Source organism: Acanthisitta chloris, unplaced genomic scaffold (genome assembly GCF_000695815.1).
Source record: "Acanthisitta chloris isolate BGI_N310 unplaced genomic scaffold, ASM69581v1 scaffold1381, whole genome shotgun sequence".
Lineage (NCBI taxonomy): Eukaryota > Metazoa > Chordata > Aves > Passeriformes > Acanthisittidae > Acanthisitta > Acanthisitta chloris.
This window is the reverse complement of record NW_008657481.1, coordinates 7965-29729: the sequence shown is the minus strand read 5'-3', so window position 1 is coordinate 29729 and position 21765 is coordinate 7965. Positions and strand designations below refer to the sequence as shown.

The 21765-nt window shown below is 40.5% G+C and overlaps 1 protein-coding gene across 1 annotated transcript in view; it reads left to right on the top strand.

The window, feature by feature from the left end:
- Nucleotides 1–21128, top strand: part of OBSCN (obscurin, cytoskeletal calmodulin and titin-interacting RhoGEF) — a gene marked incomplete at its 5' end in the record, with an annotated part of 106066 nt that extends 84938 nt beyond the window's left edge. Inside the window, 10 exons of the mRNA XM_009084716.1 lie at nt 1321–1485; nt 3009–3167; nt 4198–4375; nt 5855–5968; nt 6402–6569; nt 7064–7166; nt 8600–8729; nt 10034–10139; nt 16491–16533; nt 20024–21128. Of these exons, the coding sequence (XP_009082964.1) occupies nt 1321–1485; nt 3009–3167; nt 4198–4375; nt 5855–5968; nt 6402–6569; nt 7064–7166; nt 8600–8729; nt 10034–10139; nt 16491–16533; nt 20024–21128 (2271 nt within the window). The remainder of the gene's footprint in view (nt 1–1320; nt 1486–3008; nt 3168–4197; nt 4376–5854; nt 5969–6401; nt 6570–7063; nt 7167–8599; nt 8730–10033; nt 10140–16490; nt 16534–20023) is intronic.
- Nucleotides 21129–21765: the final 637 nt, after the last annotated feature.

Genomic DNA, 21765 nt, shown 5'->3' with positions numbered 1-21765 from the left:
CCCCTAGCAGTGTTCAAAGCCAGGTTGGATAAAGCCTTGAGCATCCTGGTCTAGTGGAGAGGTGTCCCTGCCTATGGCAGAGAGGGTTGCAAGTAGATGGTCTGTAAGATCCATTCCAACCCCTAAAACTCTATGATTCTATGATGCAACTACAGTTGAAAGCTGCTTGAGTAAGACAGACAACAACCATCAGCAGTGATAGTGTTCTCTTAATAGGTTTGCAAATGTAAATCCAGGTAGAGGTTCATAGTCTCCAATCACAGAAAGTTCAGGGAAAGTTCAGCATCATAGTCTCCAATCACAGAAAGTTCAGGGAGCTTTATATGAATGATCTTTAAACACATGTATGCAAAAAATACATGTTTATGTGCATATATATCTGAATAAATGTATGAATACATCCATGGCAAGTATGAATTTGCTTCAAACTCAACAAGATTTATGTTATAAAAATAAGCAGTTTCTGATGTTTAAGATCTTGACTTACTGCTTTCTTTCCTTGTTTTATGCTGACATTACAGTAAGATGAAATTTTTATTTCCTGAAAAGCTTTGCCCTATTCTACCACCTTGAAATATTTCATCTTTCAAGCTTTCATCTGCCCTACTGCCTCAGGTTCTAGCCCCGACCATAAACAAGCATTTCAGAGCAGCATTTTTAATAGTATTTTCATGGGAAATAGCACTAGGATATCCAGGAAGGTGACTGTCTGCCAAAATACTTATGTATTCTAGTGTTATGTAAATGAGCAGTTCGAATAGTTTGAAGATCTTTCTAATTTTGAACACATTCTTGCAGAAAACCACTAAAATTTTGAAGGGTCACTTGGAAGACTGAAGGCATTTTCCATCCCTTCATTGCTGAAAGAGAAACAGGAACAAATGTGAGAAGAACAGGGAAACTGCCATTTCATATTTTTTTCAGCCTCTCTTTTTATTCTATATATATCTAATATTGACTCAGTTCAGCACTGCCATTTAGGAGATACATTTAGGACTGCTTTGGAGTTTTTGATTTTTCAATCACTGAAGCATATCTGCTATTTGTTTCAACTTTGTTTAATATCAGTTGAGATAAGGACAAGCCAGACTGGTTAGCCATTAAGGCTGAAGAATAGGTAGGAAAGAAAAGATATTTTAAACTTTATTAGCTTTATATTTTATTTTTAGCTTTATTAGCTAAGCAGCACATGGTGAAAGAAGGGGCTAAAAGCTGCTCAGATGAAAGAGGTGGAACAGATATTAAGAAATTCTTTGGCTCTGAAGGAAATGTGGTTTTTTCCTCTGATTGTCCAATAACATTTTCTTCATTCATCTACAGGAATTAATCCGAAACAAAGCAAGAAATAGCCAAAACTGCACTTTGCTGGAGCAGGCCTATGCTGTTGTGTCTGCACTCACTCGGAGAGCAGAGAACAACCTCCATGTCTCACTCATTGAGAATTATCCAGGGACCTTGGAAAGCCTTGGTGAACCCATCCGGCAGGTACCTGGAATTTCCCACTTGGTGTTGATGCCTTGTGTGCCTTCACAAGTTTCTATGTAGAATTAATACCTACCAGAAGCTCCTTTAGAAATCATACCTGAAACAGAGTGTTTGCTTATTCCATTTCTTGCTGTTCAGAGATGTGTGTCCTTCTTGACTAAGGCTTGAAGCACCAGAGCAGAGACGCTGACGGAGCAATTCACACATAATGTAGTTATTCTTATTCCATTTCTTGCTGTTCAGAGATATGTGTCCTTCTTGACTAAGGTTTGAAGCACCAGAGCAGAGATGCTGATGGAGCAATTCACACATAATATAGTTATGTGCCTTTCTGATCCACTTATCCAACAGGAATGGATTTATTCCTGGTCCTCACATGATTTTAAAGCTTTCTTTTTCTCTTCTCCTCTCTTATTATTGGCAAACTACATGGGCCAACTCCTGAAATTATTGGCATCAATTATTGGCACCTGCTTCTCCATGGGCCAACTCCTGAAATTATTGGCACCTGCTCCTTCAGGTTTGTCCCATGAAATAGATGTGTGTTTTAGGAGCACAGAGGAAAGATGATCCAGCTATCAGGACACATAGTCTAGGACATTGAACAGACTTACTCAAATTCCTGTTACTAGAATTACTATGTCATACTAGGCAAGTAATTTACTTTTCCTGTTTGTATCCCATGTATTCCATAGGGATTGCAGTGTATTGCTGAGTGGAGTTGTAAGGCTAAATGACAGTGATACTCTGGTGGGCATTCATCTATCCACATTTGGACATCCAAAAAAGTGTCCAGTCACCCAAGAGTGCTTATTTCTCCCTAGTGATGCCCTGGGGAAACCCATGTCACTAACGTCTTCAGTGAGAGGACTAGAGGAAATGGCTTTAAGCTGAGACAGGGGAGCTGCAGATTGGATATTAGAAAAAAGTTTTCACTGTGAGTGATCAGGCATTGGAATAGTTTGCCCAGGAAGGTGGTGGAATCACCATCTCTGGAGGTGTTTAAGAGGTGTCTGGATCTGGCACTGGGTGATATGGTTTAGGGATTGCAGTGGAGTGACAGGTTAACTGTTGGACTTGATGATCTCAAAGGTCTTTTCCAACCTTGATGATTCTATGAACTGAGCAGTCTGTGCTTGAAGGTGTGTGCAATGAATGTCCTGCTCTGGTGAAGGTGACCAAATCAGCATATAAAGTGTCTATATAATAAACAAAATCCCATTTTCCATGAATAGTTCCAACAGTGTTCCTACCTGACAAGTGCTCTGTATTATTCTGGCCACAAGTATTACCATTTAAAGGGCAATGTAATGACAACTACTGCATGTGCCCCTATGGTTCTGTCAACCTGATGAGTCACCTTTAGCATTAGAAACCATCTGCTGTGCTGCAATAAACCAGAAACACATCAAGTGACAATGTAACAGTAAAATTTGTTATCTGTGCACTGAAAAATGATGCTGAGGTATCACTGTGATAATTATTCCAGATGTATCACCACACATTCTTCTTTTTCCTATCAGGGTCACTTCATTGTGTGGGAAGGAGCTCCAGGAGCTAGAATGGCATGGAAAGGACACAAAAGACATGTTTTTCTCTTCAAAAATTATATTGTGATCTGCAAACCAAAGCGAGACACAAAGACAGACACCTACAGCTACATTTTCAAGAACATCATGAAGGTCTGATCATTTTATCCTCACCTAGAGAATTTCTCTGTCATTTAGAAATTCACATTTATATTCAGCTTGGACATTTCTCTAATCCTTTTGAGCTATTTTGTTGCTTTCAAAAGTCTTTGAAGCACAAGTTGAAACTATGTTTATCCCAAAATCTCTCTGTTAAATTTGGCAGAAACATGCCAGAAACCACCAAAAGCACAAGTGGGATTTTGATAAGATTACATGTACAAGGGTTTATTCATCTCTGTCACCTCAAGTTAACTGCATAAATAAATCATATTGATATGAAGTATTTGCCAGCATTTGTAGATCTTTGAGTTTAGCAGTCGGTAATATTGGGAGTAAATTGGAAGAAATGTTATAGTCATAGGTTCTCTTTGCTGGTTATGTCCTTTCCAGACAGCAATTCATGTTTAGAAATGAAAAAGTTCAGAGGATTTGACAACTCACTTACAGACATTCAGGGTTAAAACTGCAAGAAATTGAGGGAAGTGTTCATAAGGCAGTAGATGCTCAACTCCAGTAAAACACAGCAACCAACCAACCTATGGAGTTCTTGACCAAGCCCAGCCAGGACCTTCTGAAAGACCTTATCTCTGTCCTCATTGATATTCATAGGCAGATTTCATTAAAAAAAAAAAAAAAAAAAGTGATACTCTGTCCAGAGAATGCCTAGTCTCTAATTTTTTTTTCATGTTGCCTCTAATTGTGCTATTCCTGGGCCCAACAGTGCTGCACTGGAGGGGCAATGTGTTCCACTCTTGGGATACCCTTTAATGCTGGATGCCCTTTTCCTGAAATGTGATAACTTCTCTGAGAAAATGTCAGTTTGGTAGCCAGAAAGTCAAATATAGTGGGGAAAATAATTCCCAAAGTAACTCTGATTGCAGCTCAGACAAAGTCACTTCATATTGCTCATGCAATATGAAGAGAATCTTTAAAAGCAGTGTGAATTATCCCTTTTGCTTGCTGTTGGAAATTCCTAAGAGCACAGGATGTGTGTTGAGTTCCTTGTCCTTCTGTCACACAGCTGAACAACATAGATGTGAATGACCTCGTGGAAGGGGATGACCGAGCGTTTGAGATCTGGCATGAACGGGAGGACTTGGTCCGCAAGTACCTCCTTCAGGCACGTACAGTGAATATCAAAAATTCCTGGGTGAAGGAGATCTGTGGAATACAGCAGAGGATCAGTGAGCCTATCTGGAGTAAGTATGGCCCAAGATAGCCCAAACCTCCTAGTATTTTTCTTGTGTGGTCTCACTGATTCAGGAAGGACATTAGCAAAACAGGGAGAGAAACTATTTAGGGTTATCTGCCACTGCTTAAACTGAACTGTTGGAGGTGTTTCTTTAGTCACAGCGCAGGCTGCTGTGAATAACAACTTGCATGACTTGGCAACAAGCATTAAGCACTAACTGGAATGGTTAGTGCAGTCTTAGGTCCTTCACCTGAGCTGGGGAAGGCATCTTTATCAGGATGGGGAAGTGGTGTTTGACTGTCTTCATCTCTTCAGCCTGGAGAAGAGAAGACCTTATAGCAGACTTCCAGTACCTAAAGGGGCTACAAGAGAGCTGGAGAGGGACTTTGAACAAGGGTCTGGAGTGGTAGGACAAGGCAGAATGGCCTCAAGCTGAAGGAGGGTAGATTTAGATTGGATATCAGGAAGAAATTATGACCCAGAGACCTACTCACACCAGTATAAGAGCCCCTGTGACTTTGTTGGGTACCAAACCCCCAACTCAACTTCTTGTTTACATTGCTGTATTTGTAGACTTGGGCTTGCTTTGGAATTTTTTCTGGTCATTCAGCCTGCTCCATCTTCAGTATCATTTGAGTTTCCACCAGTTTTCTATCCACAGCATTTACCAGCAGGGAAATTAGATCTTTATTTTCCATATATAAGCTACAAATAATGTCCACTACAGCATAAGGATATTTGACATCTTAAAATGCCAGAGCAGAATCAGTTTTAGTTTATACACACTGAAAACAAATCTGGGCATTTAATTTTTGGGCCTTCGGTGAGATGTCTAATGTGGAAGAATAATTTTGCTTAGTTTCATATGGTAGGACTAAGTTAGAAAAGTCCCTTAACAAAGGAACAGCTTGCCCAGAGAAGCTGTGAATGTCCTACACCTAGAATTGTTCAAGGCCAGGTTGGATGGGACTTGGAGCAACTTGGTCTAGCGGAAGGTGTCCCTGCCCATGGCAGGGGGTTGGAATGAGATGTTCTTTCAGGTTCCTTCCAACTTAAACCACTCTAGGACTCTAATACTCTGTGAAAGCTTAGATTTTATTGTCTGCAGACCAACAGAATACTAGTTTGGATAACAAGGGTGCCTTTTAATCGGGAAATTATCTTGATGGTGGCAGCTGTGTAGTGTCTGAATAATGGATATAGTTTTTAAAATCATGGCCTAAAATACTTCTAAATCAGTAGTAAATCTGTATTTATATGGCCCATCTTTATATCCAACAACAGATATTTTACAGACTGAATCTAGTCTCAGATAAGCAAGGACAGCATGTCACCTGGAAAGTTTTGAGCTGCTAAAATATCCTTTTTATCTTTCTGTTCTGATCCTCACAGATGTGTAAAAAATTATTCTTATCTGACTTAGAAGCAGCCATCCTATGGACTGAGTCCCCTTCTCCAGACTAACACACTTATTCTGATGTTTCAGTACCTCCAGACTTTGAGGAAGAACTGGCAGACTGTACAGCTGAGCTGGGAGAGACAGTCAAGCTGGCTTGCAAAGTGACAGGAGCCCCCCACCCATCCATCAGCTGGTACAAAGGTATGAGCAGCAAGTCACAAAATGCATCCTCCAAATTTGTTCTCCATCTATATTGCTGTGATAACTGGTTAGTGGGTAATCTAAGAGCTGATCACCTAGAGATAGGCAAGTCGAGTGACCATGTTTATGGTCACTTTGAAGGAGTTTCTTTGGCAGGCAAATCAGAGCTATGACTGCACAGGATACACTCTGGCAGAGTTTCACTTTAAATGAGGATTGATGATGTATGATGCCCCTCAACAGTGCTTTGCCCAGAGGATATTTTGTAGAGAGCAGGAGTAAGATGAAGAGCTCATTCCTCAACTACCAACATCAGCTGCAATATAGCAAATACAGCTCTCAGTCACCCCAAGCTGAAAAGCTGGATGAAATTCCTCAGGAGAAAACAGATACTAAGTGATTTAAAAGGAAATAATTTCCCTTTGTCTTCAAGATGGCAAGCCTGTGGAGGTGGATCCCCATCACATTATAATAGAAGATCCTGATGGCTCCTGCACATTGATCTTGGACAACCTGACAGGTGCTGACACAGGACAATACATGTGTTTTGCTTCCAGTCCTGCTGGAAATGCCAGTACCTTAGGAAAGATCCTTGTTCAAGGTAAATTCCTGCACAAATGCATTGTTCTAAAGGGGTCAGCCATGTTATACCTTAAACTTGTATCAGCAGTAGTGTGGCCAGCAGGACCAGGGCATTGGAACGGGCTGCTCAGGGGAGTGGTGGTGTCACCATGCCTGGAAGTGTTCAAAACATGTGTAGATGTGGCACTTGGGGACATGGTTTAGTGGTGGCCTTAGCAGGACTGGGTTAATGGTTGGATTCAATGATCTTGGAGGTCTTTTCCAACCTAAATGATTCTGTGTTTCTACGATGCTGCAAATATTAAACATTCCAGAAGTTCTGTGTAACTTATACTGGGTAATTATGTTTTTTAGGTTATTGAGTATACAGGTACAGTCAACTGTTCTTAGGTCAAAACAATTTGGTCCTTAGTGTCCTGTGTGCAGGCACCATGAGAATTGTCTAGTCAAGGACACATCCTTCCTATCTGGTCACATTTCCAGCTGCTCATTACATTTCTCTTTGCTTTGCAGTTCCACCACGGTTTGTGAACAAGGTTAGAAATGCTTATTTTGTGGAGGGTGAAGATGCTCAGTTTACCTGCACTGTCGAAGGAGCACCTAGGCCTCAAATCAGGTCAGTCCTACAAATCAGTTGTTTCCATTTTGCATAGTCAAGAAAGTCTACCAAGGTTATGACTCTTTCTTCTCTGTGTCTTCCACCTTAACCTCATCCCAGTGCTGGCTTTTCCCAATACCAACATTGCTGAGATTCTCAGCAGTTTATTCTGGCTAGCAACAGAAAGAACTATCTACAGATAATCCCTGAGTATCATATCTAATGCTCTGACAATATTTTATCATTTCTTTATCTTCTCTGCCTTTCACTTGATTTGATTTTATCAGCAACCAGTCAGGGGTATTCAGAAAAAAAGCTCAGCATATCTTCTCACAATTCAAAGCCCTTTTCCTGAACAGGCTAGATAGATGGGCTGAGGCCAACAGTATGAGGTTCAACAAGACCAAGGGCTGGGTCCTTCACTTTGGCCACAATAAACCAATTCAGTGCTATAGGTTGGGGGAAGAGTGGTTGGAAAGCTGCCCAGTGGAGATTGACCTGGGGGTGCTGACTGACAGTGGCTGAACATGAGCCTTGGTGTGCCCAGGTAGCCAAGAAGGCCAATGGCATCCTGGCTTATATCAGAAATATTGTGGCCAGCAGGACTAGGGACATGATTGTCCCTTTGTACTTGGCACTGGTGAGGCCACACCTCAAGTCCTGTGTCCAGTTCTGGGATCCTCACTGCAAGAAGAACATTGAGGTGCTGGAGCATGTCCAGAGAAGGGCAACAAAGCTGGTGAAGGGTCTGGAGCACAAGTGCTATGAGGAGAGGCTAAGAGAACTGGTGTTATTTAGCCTGGAGGAGGCTCAGGGGTGGCCTTATCACTCTCTGCAACTCCCTGAAAGGAGGTTGTAGCCAGGTTGGGGGCAGTCTCTTGTCCCAGGCAACTAGTGAAAGGACATGAAGACATAGTCTCAAGCTGTGCCACGGGAGGTTTAGGTTAGGTATTAAGAGGAATTTCTTTACAGAAAGGGTGATTAGACACCGGAATGGCTTGCCCAAGGGGGTGGTGGAGTCACCATCCTTGGAGGTGTTTAAGGAGAGACTAGATGTGGCAGGTAGTGCCATGGTCTAGTTGACATGGTGATGTTAGGTCATAGGTCGGACTTGATCTCAGAGGTCTTTTCCAACCCGAGTGATTCTGTGATTCCTGCATTGACCGATGAGGTAGAATCACAGAATAATCACAGTTGGAAGAAACCTTTAAGATCATCAAGTCCAACCCTTAACCTGTCACTTCATTGTAAGATTTCCCAAGAAGAATCTCTTAAAGCTGTGCAGTTTACTATCCATGTGTGATCTACCCACCTGTAACCCTACCTTCCAGGATCCAACTGTTTGTCTAAGGATTAACTCTTGAGCAGTTTGATAAAGGGACCAGTGAGCTTGGGATTCCTTGACACTGCATATTTTTTCTTGGCTTATACTCCATGTTTTCCATACACAGATGGTACAAAGACGGGGTACTGTTGAAGGACTCAAGTAAATACCAGACTTTCAGTGAACCACGGAGTGGCATGTTAGTCCTGGTGGTCAAGAATCCTTCCAATGAAGATATGGGACACTATGAATGTGAGGTAAGTTCAGAGAGATTTAAATATGTTATCTGAAATTAGATAAGTAGGAGAATTCATTTTACTGGGAGACATCCATGACATGAGATTAGTGGTTGAGTAATTGCTGCCACCTGGCATATAAAAAAAATTGATAGAAAATCAGGCTGAACTAGGTCTGGATTGTGAACATCCAAAAGCTTCAGAATATTCTGATCTGAGAGTTTGCTGGTAGAAGTAATAATCATTTGAACTTGCTTTGGAGCTTAAACTCAGATTCAGATCTTAGGAGGAAGCTAACGAAATTTAGGACCATTCTGGCATGACATTTTGTTTCTGGACAGTCTTTAAATTATGATACATTCATGCTGCTGCTAAGAAACCATCCAAAGTCAAAAGCAAGAAATTAAGTCCAAATGGAAGGACAAACCATTGAAATTCCTGTTGGTTTAGCAAGCATATGTGGAAGTATCTAGTAAATTAGAATAAATGTAGAACGTTTTCTGAAAATTAGTCATAGTCTATGCATTCATTGTAATAAAATGAATGAGTAATAAGCTCTGAGGCCTTGGCAATAAAAGCAATTGATCTTGGTTTAGGAATTTAGCCTGGGTCAACTGCCCCATGGTAAATGGTTCAGCTCATAGAAATATTTAGGAGGTTTGATATAATTTAAAGACTTCTACTAGAATTTTAGCAAAATCAGATCGCCTTGCATTTGCCATTAACTAAGATCCCAAGGTCCAGTGTTCCTTTGGATTAGTAAAACTCAGTAGATGAATGGATGATAAACAAACAGGAATTTAGCCTGGGTCAACTGCCCCATGGTAAATGGTTCAGCTCATAGAAATATTTAGGAGGTTTGATATAATTTAAAGACTTCTACTAGAATTTTAGCAAAATCAGATCGCCTTGCATTTGCCATTAACTAAGATCCCAAGGTCCAGTGTTCCTTTGGATTAGTAAAACTCAGTAGATGAATGGATGATAAACAAACAAACCTCTCTTTCCACCTAAGTTTTTTTTTAGGAATCTGTGACTGTGGTTAGATACAGAGCTACCCCAGGACCAAGTCATAAGCTGCAGAGCAAACTGGAAAGAAGTAAGTTTGCTGATATGCTGTAACATGTCTGTGTGAGTCATTTTTAGTAAAACATCATCACGAACTCCACTGAGCAGCAACATGTCCCTTCAAACTTCAGTTTAGCCTTGGGGTCACAGCTTCACTCATTTCTGTTTTAATTGCAATGAATTTTTCATGTGTTTGGGAGGGTTTCAGTGTAATAAAATATCCTGTGTTTCATTTGGTGCTGCATGATTCTCTTTAGCTGACGAACAGATTAGGGTCTGCAAAAAGTGGAGCAGAACTTTACCACCACACTGCTGCAGCCCTGACCCAGGAGAGGAGAGGAGACCAAGCCATTACCATAGAAGGTATGATCCTTGCCCAGCTCCGTAAGTATGTCACTGAACTACTCTAAAACCACCTCATTGAGGATCGAATATATTTGCCATCTTATCCATGTTGGTTGTTGGTGTTCATGTATCTGTATGTCTATGGAGATGTGCATGGGTAGACAGCAGCTCAGCTCTGTACCCATCACCATCTGTTGATTTCCAAACCTGGTAAATCAGCTTCATATAATGCTCCTAAAGGCATTATATGAAAAAGGAGGAGCAAATGAAGGGTATTGTCACACCACCACTAGTGCAAGAAAAATGTTTCTATTCTGTTGGAATACTTGAAAATATGTGTCAGCCTGGCAGAACATGACTTAGATGGGCCAGTACGTAAAGCTGGAGGCATATTGTGATCGTTTCTGAGATACCACTGAAGAACATCAGGAATGAGAAAGCAGAACTTACAGCAGTATGTCCTGAACAGTATTAGTTCATCCATTATCTAGGACAGTTCAAGGATAGTCATACAGCCTGTTCCCTGTTTTCCTGCAAGTTTCATATGGATTGGTCACAGGACTTGATTGTACACCTGTCCAACAATGCATCTCTTTCTTAACACCATTAGGATGTGACTGACTAAAGTTACCTTCTTATCCAAGGGATTTCCACATGCATGGATTTCCACATTCCACATAGACATGTTTGCTATGAACCCATCACAACCCAATCTGTGGTTACCTCTCCATAAGGAACATCTCATAGAAAATTGGTTCTTTGAACATCTTAAAAGTGTCCTTGGCTGGCTGAGGGTAGACCAGCCAGTGCTGTCTCTCTTGAACAGTTCTGAGTGGTGGTTCAGAAGATAATACAGCCAGGGGACCATCTTTAACAGGTAATAGATAGATTACTGATTTGGAGGTTAAGAGGACTAGGATAGGCACAGGCCATTCCATGACAGCAAACCTTAGTGTCAGTGAGCTGTACCAGCTGTGGTTGATGGAGACATGGCCAACAAAAGCCAGAGGTTTTCCAATAGCTGTAGAACCTTCTTTCCTAATCTTCAGTGTTTTCACATTGTCTTGTGATAATAATAGGAGTTCACATGTGTGTTTGACAGGGGATAATTGATTTTATCATCTTTCACAAAGAGCCATCAAATACAGAGGCACTACGATTCAAGAAGCTGCTGAGCAGCCAGTGTTGGAGTCTGGAAAACTATTCAGGGAAAATGATCCTCCACTCATATTTTTTTCATCATTTTCCATGCTGTTGGCCCTGTCTGAGACAGTGTTCTAGTCTGGACTGACTTTTGGCCAGCCCCCTATAGACACTGATGTTGTGCTATTACATTGAGAGGATTCAGCCACAATAAACTATTAAGATTAGCATCCTGATCTATGGGCTTTCTTGACTTCTTTCTAAGCTTGTTTTCCTTTTAGTCCTTTCTCAGAGACCCATCAAAAAGCATTACAGGGAGAATGGTGTTAGCATAGCAGCACTATAATTTTTTCAGCAGAATAAACCTTCAAGTACTTGAATGCCTTGTCTTTTCTATGTCCTAAAGAGAGAAAAAAAGTTGCATGCAGGATGTAGAGGAACACAAATAAATCACTGTTAGGGTGGTATATCTTGATGAAGTTCCTTTCAGGCAGAAGATGTCATAAAAGCAAACAAGAGTTGTAAAAAGTGTTAGGAGTATTTTTCAGCTCTTGGGGTTGCAAATATATATGTTCAACCCCAAATTACTCATTTGCTGTTATTTCTGCAGTCATAAGCAAAAAAACGTTGTGAGCTTGGTTGAAGAAATATGATTGGAGTTTGCCTGGAAGTTCCAGAGGTGTTATGACATAGGTTTGGTCTGTGATGTGTGATCGTTTGAACGTGGTAATAGGGAAGAAAATAGATCCCTGAGCCATCTCCAGGGAGAAACAGAGAAAGCTGCTTCAGGCCAGTGGAGAAAATAGGCTCATCCATGGAGCAAGAGGATTGTTCTGAGCAGAATTGCATCAGGGACGAATTTGGCATGCTGCACTTGGCCAAGGAGGGAATTCGTTGCTTTCTTGAGACTCACAAAAACCAGCCTTGACCTACTTATGGAACAATCAGGTTCATCTGGCAAAGAACTGGAGGACAGATGGAACTCATGAAGGCTTTCTCTTTCCATACTTACAATCCTTTCTATTTGTGCAAATAGGATTATTTGTAACTTCACCAAGAGGACAACATTACTGCTGTGTGGTACTATTACAACAGAAAATAGATACCGTGTCTGCTTCCTTGCTCACCTGCACTATGAGTCTAAGTTTTACCTGATTTATCGTTGGTTCTGTGAAATGACCATTGTCTGAGTCTCCTGAGGCACCAAAGGGGCTTTAGTGGCAACTGTTTTAGTTTTTATCCTCTTGCCTTTCTGTACTGTTTATTATACTGAACCAAACCTACTGTCACAGTTTGGGACACCATTAGTCCAGTGGTTTATGAGCCCTGATCTGCAGTTGGTGATGACCCACAGTCACTATGGGTCTCAAAATCAAAATTCTTGCCATTGGGTTTAAGTTCACACTATGGGAATTTTCAGGTCTTTTGGAAGGACCAAATCTAAAAAGGATGGAAACCATTGGACTAAGGGGTCCCCTTGCAAGCTGAGATCTGCCTTCAGCCACACCTGGTGGCTGTACTGAAGTCAATGGAGAGTTGCTTTAAAAAAAAATCCTCTTTCTGTGGATATTGGAAGAATTTTAAACACTTTTAAAAAGTGCATTTGAAAGAAGATCCTTCTCTTTGACTTCAAGTTGACTGTCTGCTTTGCACCTTGCTGCTTAACCTACACATGGCAGATCTAGGCTGATGTGCTCTGGCATCCCTTTTTAACATGTTTTTGTTGTGATTCCTCCATCCCAGGCTCACTAACTTGTTCATTTTTTAAGAAAAGCCCAGTTTTTGAAAGGTGCTGCATTTCCATACGGGTGGGCAGGTCTAGGATGTACAAGACAGTCAATAGCAAAGGAAGGAGTCAGGTACACAAGTGAAGATAAGCAAAGCCATAAATCAAAATTCCCAATGCAGTTACAGCCAGGAAACAGGAATCTCCTCATAGTTTTGCCTTAGATTTCATGTAGAGTTTTGGGCAAGTTTAGTTGCCTTGTTTGGTAATACCCACCTTGCAGGGGAAAGCTAAATACTCTGAGACTGTCACATGGAAAAGTGCTTTAAAACACAGAGGAACATTAGACCTCTTAGTGGTACACATTTTCTGAAGAAATAGGGCACAGGAGTTTGTTCCATGACCATTTGGAAGTTCCCTGATTAGGGTGATTACTAGGGTATTTACCTCATTGTTTTTATTCTGTTGTCTCCATGGGTTAGGCTCATTTTTGGCCTAGCCATGGGATAATTCAGTGTAAATTCAAGAGAGCACAATCTGACTATATAACCAGGTGGTGCCTTTTGGTTAGTTTGCTTTCGTTTGGTTTTTCTTTTGAGAGAGAGCACAAAACATTTGCATTTCATTCACACAATTTAGGAAACTTACATCCAGGAACTGAGCTACCTGGAGGGATTTTGAAGACCTGTAGATGTGGCACTTAGGGACATGGTTTAGTGGTGAACATGGTAGTGCTGGCTAAGAAGTTGGAGTCAATGATCTTAAGGGTCTTTTCCAAACTAAATAATTTTATGATTGTATTCATTGCTCATTTGAGGGTTAGCTTTAGCAGTTTGTGCCAGCTTTGTGCACCCTTGTGGCAGATTAAGCTCCAAAGTATAGCAGATAGGGGTGAAACCAGAGCAGTGGTTCCATGGTTCATGCCAGCAGCATGTACTGTGCAGAAAAAAAAAAAAGGTTTATTTTTCTGAGTGGAGAAAACAGACTTAAAATTTGTAATAAAGGCCATAAACCACCTTTGATCCATTCAGAGCAATGAGGACTCACTTGCCTTAAATGTTTCAGCACACTTGAAAGTCAATGTTTTAAAATATTAACCAAAGAGGAGTCTAGTCCTTTAGAAGCCCTGGCTGATCCTAATGCTTACAGCTTTTAACCTGCTTATCAGGGGCTCCTGCTTTGCAAAGCTGTTTTCCTAAAATGCTGTTGAACAAGTTGAAATGATAAATCTGGTGCTAAAACGGATGCAGAATATTTTCCTCTCGGGGAAAACAACAACAAAAAACCAAACCAAAAAAAGAAACCCGAATTCTCTCATCCTACTTTCATGTGGTTCTATCCTTCATATAGGATTGCTCAAATCCTCCCTCACACCTTGGATAGCACATATAAAATTTACTAGATGCCATTTTCAGCTTCCTCATCCCAGGCCTGCGTAACTTTGGAATATTGAATATTGAATCCCTTTGACAGCTGCTACATATAAAAATATTGTGGTCAGTGTCATTTAGGAGGACTGCAAGAACAGACATTAATAGAATAAACATTAAAGAGACTTCTTCTTACAAACATGATGAGACTTCATTAAATTTATTCAATTATTTAACTTATATTATTAAATTCACATCTAAATCCAGTTGCTGTTAAAATAATCGTATAAAACACCTATATTCAGGTGTATAATCAAATTAATTAATCCCTATTTACATCAGAACTCTTTACTCCTAAAGAGTATCTTTACTCAGATATCTGCTGCTCAGGGATTGATCTCATGGTATTATTTGATGAGATTTTCTAAAAGTTCTGTAAAAATTACACAATATTGATTTAAAGATTCAGTGAAAATCTCAAACCTGAGTGTAGCAGATTGTTGGAGCACTCAGTTCATCTGCCACTTTTGAAAAACGATCATTCCACCATTTAAAAACAGGGTTTGAATTATTTCAAAAGCATTCATTAAGGAGAGGTAAATGGTTATATTGTAACTGTGTTCAGAGATAATGATTTTCAAATAATTTGGCTCTTTACTTACCCAGTAAGTATAAACTCAAATTTCCAAACAGATTTTGTTTAAGCCCACCCAATTCTGCAGTAACTCATTTGGCTCTTTGGGAAATGATTTCAGATTTTTACAATGCTCTGCAAAGAAAACATGAGCTCTAGGTCAGATATTAACATCAATATTTGCACAAAATTAATTTTCATTCTGGTGAGATTTGTGTTTTTACCTGAGGCAGGAGAAAGCCCTTGGAAGTGAAGTGGAAGGAAAATCAAGTTAAACTAATATTATAAATGCATTTTTAATTTTCAGTCAGTGCAGGTTTGGGGCACCATTGAAAACATCAGCACTAATCATCAGTTATTTAAGAAATAATACAGACACTCCAAATTCCCTGGGCAAGATCTGATTGTGATTTTATAGATCTATTTTTAAATAGCACTTCGCTTTAATTGCACCGACTCAAAATTACCAGACCTTATTTGTTACAGACTTGCTGGAAAACTGAAACCCAATTGCTGGAATAATTACTTTGAGATTAAATTAAGGGGTTTTTTTTTAGAAATTTAACTAGTTTATTAAATAAAAAGTGGGCCTTGCTCTTGGTTTTTTTTCTAGATCTCAGGCAGGTTTAGCAGGTACAGAGTGTGTTCAAAACAGTCTGGTTCAGTGTCATAATTTTTTTCCAGCAGATAGGATGGGGAACTTGCTGAGAATCTCAATTAGCTCTGCAAATGGTATATTTCTTCTTTTTAAGAATGTTAGGATTAAGGAATATTTGCAAAAATCAGTAAATCCTTATATTTAATCCTGATGTGCATCAACAGCTTCTAGTTTGTTAGGGGAGAAGGATCAGGAAAAATTGCAAATTAGAGCAAAAAAAGAGATGAAGCAGACACAGATGTATTACAGGGCTCTCCTGGGTTTCCTAGGGTGGTTTGTTTTTTTTTAAGCTCATTTTCTCTGATGATAATGATTTTAGTTTTCATTGTTATCAGCTTGGATTTTACATCTAGTCCACAAAAGCTTGGCAACTATTCAGTGTCTGGGGAAACTCTTTGTAGAAAGTGAAATCACAGTTTAAAGAATTTTAGCTCTCCGGGATTTTGCAGATCAAGGCAATTTCATGTTTCTCACACCACCACTACTTTATTACAGGATACAAGAATTAAATAAGGACCTTTTTTCCTAGCTTTGACCTGCCAAACAAAAAACTCTCAGAATCTCATGGGAGAATAAACAGATTTTGCTATCTTGTTCTCCACAAAATTCTCAATTTCAAAGCTAAATCCCTCACCTCTTCAGAGAACATTCTGAATTCTCATTCTTGGTCAGAAACACTAAAGATGATGCTGGAAATAACCACAGAAAGCATGGATGGGATGGGACAGTTGGTTATTTTTCACTCCAGTTTATTTTTATTAACTGAGCGAAGATAATTGAATCATTTCAGCTTTTGCCTTTCTTTAACCCCATGCTGTTCATACTGTTTTCTTTGTAGTCACTGAACAAGAGACTAAAGTGCCCAAGAAAACCATCATCATGTAAGTGCTGATTTTTTATTTTGGTAACACTTGTGTTTTGCCTTGCTGCCTCTGCATGATCCAATAACAAGCTTGTGTTCATTGGCCATGCAAGTGTGTTCGTTCCCATCCCACCAGATCTCATGGAACTCTGTGCTATGTAAAGTGATCACCTTAAAAAAAGGGTCTTTTTTATCCCTTTCCAAAGTAGCAGCACTGGTGTTAGACACAGCCTGGACAGTTATTTTGATATTATACATGAAAAATATTCCACTGAATATTGATAGAGTTGCACAAGACTTCAAGGAGACAGAGTCTGACTCACAGTGTTGAAACCAGCTTAAAAAACCCTCTACTTGAAAATACCAACAAATTTAACACACATCTCATAGCTTAGAGTGATTTCTTTTGGCTTTCTATTTTAACTTTTTCAGGACAGCCTTTTATGATGAAGCAAAAGGAAGATGAATATTTGTATCCCCTTCTGTCTCTATATTTCTAATGTAAATGTCTGTCCTGACAATGACTTAGTCTTTTTGGAGTATTTTGAGCCTGGTTTATATTGGATGCCTACAACATATAAAGATTATTGCTGCAAAAAGCAGTATTTTCTCAGTCATATGTAGACCAGAAGCTTAGTAGTCATTAAAACTTTAATTTATCTTCCTGGGTTTAAGGATCATAAAGAAATACACAATGAAATTGTTTCATGTGTTGGAAAGAGGACACTGTCCTTCTGTAGGCCATTAGAGCACCTCCAAGCTATCCAAATCATGTCCCAATGGTAGTAGGTGACTACAATGCAAATTTTGGGGTAATGAGTTGTACTATTGCTAAATTCAGTCCTTGACTTGGGCATGATGCTTAAGTTGACTTAATTTCCTTTTGTTAGATGGTGAGGAGGATATGTAAAATAACTAAAGGAGTTATTTACCTTTCATCTCTTTTATTATGTTTATGATGAGTATTTCTTATGATCCAGGAACTTAGTACATTTGGGGCCAGTGGTTTGTATGTCCCCTCTCCTAGCAGTTTCCACCTTGAAAAGGCAAAGAGCAGACAGGAGAGGCAGGAAGAGGCTCTGCCTTTGCCCCTCTTGCACATCAGTTCAGTTAATGTCTCCAGCCATTATCATTTTTACCCTGCAAAGAGCAGAAAACTAAGGTGTTTTTACCTGTGCCATGTCAAGGACTAGGGTTCAGATACTAGTGGGGTAGCTAAACAGAGAACTATTTTTTGATACGACATTCAGAAACACCCCAAGAAAGTCATGAGCAAGAAGGAATCACACTGAGTCAGACCACATCTAAAGCTTGGCAAATCTCATCTATCCACATCTCTGTGCCTGTATCTGAAGCAGCAGCATTAATATTGGTTGATTAAATAATATTCAACTAATACAAAATGGTATCAGTTAAGCTGATTTCTAAATCTCTGACATGCAAATTCCATAGACTCTGGCTGGCTCAAGAAGTAATTCCTAAATTAAGAGGTTCAGCCTGAAAGGAGGTTGGTAAATTCATGGTAGGGATCTTGGAATGACAGAAATTCCTTCCTTTTATGGTCATGAACTTCTTAGAGTGGACCTTTACTGGAATTAGGATAGTAATGGGGTCAAGTTCAGGAACAACTCTCTAAGGGCACATTCCAGCTGTCCTTAATGTATTGTGAGCTGAGGAACACAAGAAATTTTGAAACTACTGGCAGAAAATAACAGATAATTGAGAGATGGGGTTGAACAGTATCTATATATTCAAATCCCAGACCCCTCCCCAAAAAGCATTTGAACTTTGCAATATAGAGCAAAGTCTAGTGTAATCACACATGGATTAATTCTCATTCTTATCTGAAATAATTTAGTTTTGAGTAATTCAGAAAGGCATTATGAAGGCTCTGCAAAGATCTTATAGGTCCATAGAAAAACTGTAGAAAACTTGGGGAAAAGAGTAAAGCAGTGGAAGTGAGCCGTAGAAGAGTGGGTGTTGTGGAAAAAAAGAAATCTCACTGTAGGTCATCCAGTCCTGGACTCCACCAAATCCTCAAAGGGAGAGACTGTTGGTGGAAAGAAAACCAATCTCCATAGGAGAAGACAATACTGATCTCAGGAAATGAGACCAACAGATGACAAAGACCACAATATACCTAAGAGGATTAGTCTTCCATGATGGTTATAAACAGGCTCTCCATTTACAAGGATTCCTTCCACCCTTCTCTGTATCTCGGTGCAAGAGCCAGAGCAGAGAGGGCTGAAGAGCAGAAGGGTTGACATTCAGCCCCATGTGGCAGTGACTGAAGGCTGATAAGGAGAAAAAGAGAAATGAGAAACTGTTGTCTAGATTCATAAATCCAGTTTAGGCCATTGTTTTTACCCCTCAGTTAATTCTTTATTTATCCAATCATTTGGAGGTAGGGACAGAACCTGTGATTTCCACTGAACCAGAAGCAGAGCATTAGATTCCATGTGCTTGCAAAGCAAACTGTGTCTTTATCTGCAAGTTTTTCCATTTAAGAAATGCCACTGAAAAACCTGCAGGAAAAACTGCATGTTAAATATATAAATTAAGAGCATTGAAGTCTGGGTTTAGGTGCTGGGTTAGAAGGGCCCTTTCAAGATAACCTAGTCCAATTCCCATCATCATCTTCAACTAGATAATGTTAGTCAGAGCCCCATCCAGCCAGACCTTGAATATTTACAGGGATTAGGCATCCATCACCAGCCCTGAAGTCCCAATTGCTTTGATTATATGAAAAAATCTAAAGTAAGGCCAGCAGAAATATGCTGAGAAATCATAATCATGCATCCTAAATTGGTTTGGTATTCCTATGTCAATTGGAGATAGCAGGATCAGGCTGTGTCAGCAATAATGATATTATGAAGAGTAAAAATAAATGCACTTTGGCATAGATGACTGGTGCAGGAAATGCTCTTTCTTTTCCTGGTCTCCACATGTTATGGGTTAATGCCCTTTTAATGTAACTGTTCTGCATGCAGAAATACAGATCTCTGGTCTCAAAAGCTGCTTACTGTTATTACAGGGAATTTAGCCATTGGGGTTGATGAATCTAGGATTTTAGCCAAGGATACTCAGGAAAAGCTTAAACCCCTTGAGACTTTAAGGTGTTTGGGTGAAGCTGCTATTGGGGTCCAAAGAAGCACACTAGGTGGTCACCACAATCACATGAAACATAGCAGCATCCAGAAGTACATTTCTCAGCTGGACATGCTCATTGTGTGTTCATGCACTCAAGGAGGTTAATGCAATTGGGATCCAGCTGGGGGAAAGGGCACTGGAGTTTTCCCTAGATCAGAAAGTAAGTGGAGATGGGCATGTGGGTGTGTGCATTGCGTGTGTCTCCCTTCCAAAATGCCAAGCTTCACCCACAGCTGGAGTGCTCACCAAACTAACCCCACTGTGGTGCCTTGACCAAGAATGGCATGTGCTGATGGAGTGTGGCTCCCCAAAAAGTCCTATCTTCCTGCCAACTCCATTCCAACCCTTTCTGTCATCAGAGAGGAAACGATAACTACTGTGGTGAAGAGCCCAAGACAAAGGGCAAGGGTTTCTCCTGCACGTTCTTCTTCAGGTCATTCACCTTCTCGCTCCCCAAGAGCAGAGCCAACTCCAGAGCCAGTGTATGTCTCAAAGATCAGGCAGCCTGTCCACAGACATGACCAGGAGGCAACACCAAAGTCTGCTGTTCCCAGACTTTATGTCACAGAACCAGAGGACAGGCAAGGAGCAGCAGCTAGAGATGAGGATGTCATAGAGACCAAGGTGGAAGAGAAAAAGCCCAAATGGGTTGAAGTGGAAGAAATAATTGAATTCAAGGTGAAAAAATCACCAAAACCTGCAAGGAAAAGAGGCTCTTCCCCAGTAAAACAAGAAAAAGATGACTCAGGGGTGTTGACATACACTTTTCCCAGCTCAAGGCTGAGGCATTCCCCAGAAGATGATCCAAACACAAACAACTCCAACAATAAATTGGTGGAGCAGCCAAAATCTTTACCTACTGAGAGTCTCTCTGAAGGTGATATCCAGCCCCTGGTGTATACAGCTGAGCAGGAAGGGCCTCAAGTCAGCAATGAAGACAGGAGCTCCCCATGTGGGTCTGAACAATTAGAAAATGATTCATTTATGGATTATGGAACTGAAGGAAAGAGCTTCCATCAGGAACCAAGTGCTAACTATGGGTCAGAGGTTGCCTCCCCACTGCTTGCCTGTGGGGGTGAGCCTATGGTCTTCAGCTTTGAGACAGCTGCTGCAGACCAGCATGAAATTGTGTTCTCATTAGGGAGTCCAGAGGTTAAGGAAGAGGTAGATGAACTGGACATGTCTTGGCCTGTTGAAGAGGGAGTACCCGAAGTAATTCAAGACATCCTTCCTGAAGAGGATAATGTCATAGTTGATGAGCCAGAGGAACTACAGACAGATGACATTAGCACCCGGGACCGCAAGATTTTAACCCACAATGGCAAACTACTAACTCTGGAGGATCTTGAAGATTATGTTCCTCAGGAAGGTGAGACCTACAGGTGTGATGATCAGAAGCTCATGGCAGAGAAACCCTGTGAGATCTCCGTGCTCCAGACAGAGATCAATGAGTTTTTTTTTTGAACCTGGGGAGACCTGTGGTGTCTGAGCCTAGGCAAAGATTTTTCAGCCAGTTTGAGGAGCACATTCCTGGGGGCATGTTCATGTCAGCAGCTAGAGTAAGTGGTGTGCAGTCTGTAGGCCCATCAAACATCTCTTTCCACGTGAGTGACAGCCGCATGGCAGCACCTTCTGCTCCCTCCTTCACCGTGAAACCTTCATTCTGCACTGAAGTCCAGCGCTCAGCAGACAACGGACAGTCAAGCTTTAAAACTGAAGTTTCCACAAGAACCCTCAGCTATGGGACTGTTGGCGAGCCTGTTACCTTGCACATCAGCACAGAGGACCTCTCCCAAAGCTGAGCAGATGCAAGCATAACTTTTAATGCAAAAAAAAAAAGCAGCTTTAAGAAAAAACAAAAAACTAATCAAAATTGTTGTAGGTGAGGGGAATTTGGTGACAAAGATTACAAGGTAATGTACAAGGGAATACCTGTGAGGAAAATATATTTAAATATGATATGTCAAGCTTTTCCAGTCTTAAAGGGAACAGTCTGTCAGAAGAGTTTGTCATTTTAAAAGCTTTGGTCGAGGTGAACATATATCATTCCATAGTGGAGCAGTGATGGTAGGTTTAGAAAAAACCTAATTCTCCTACCTAT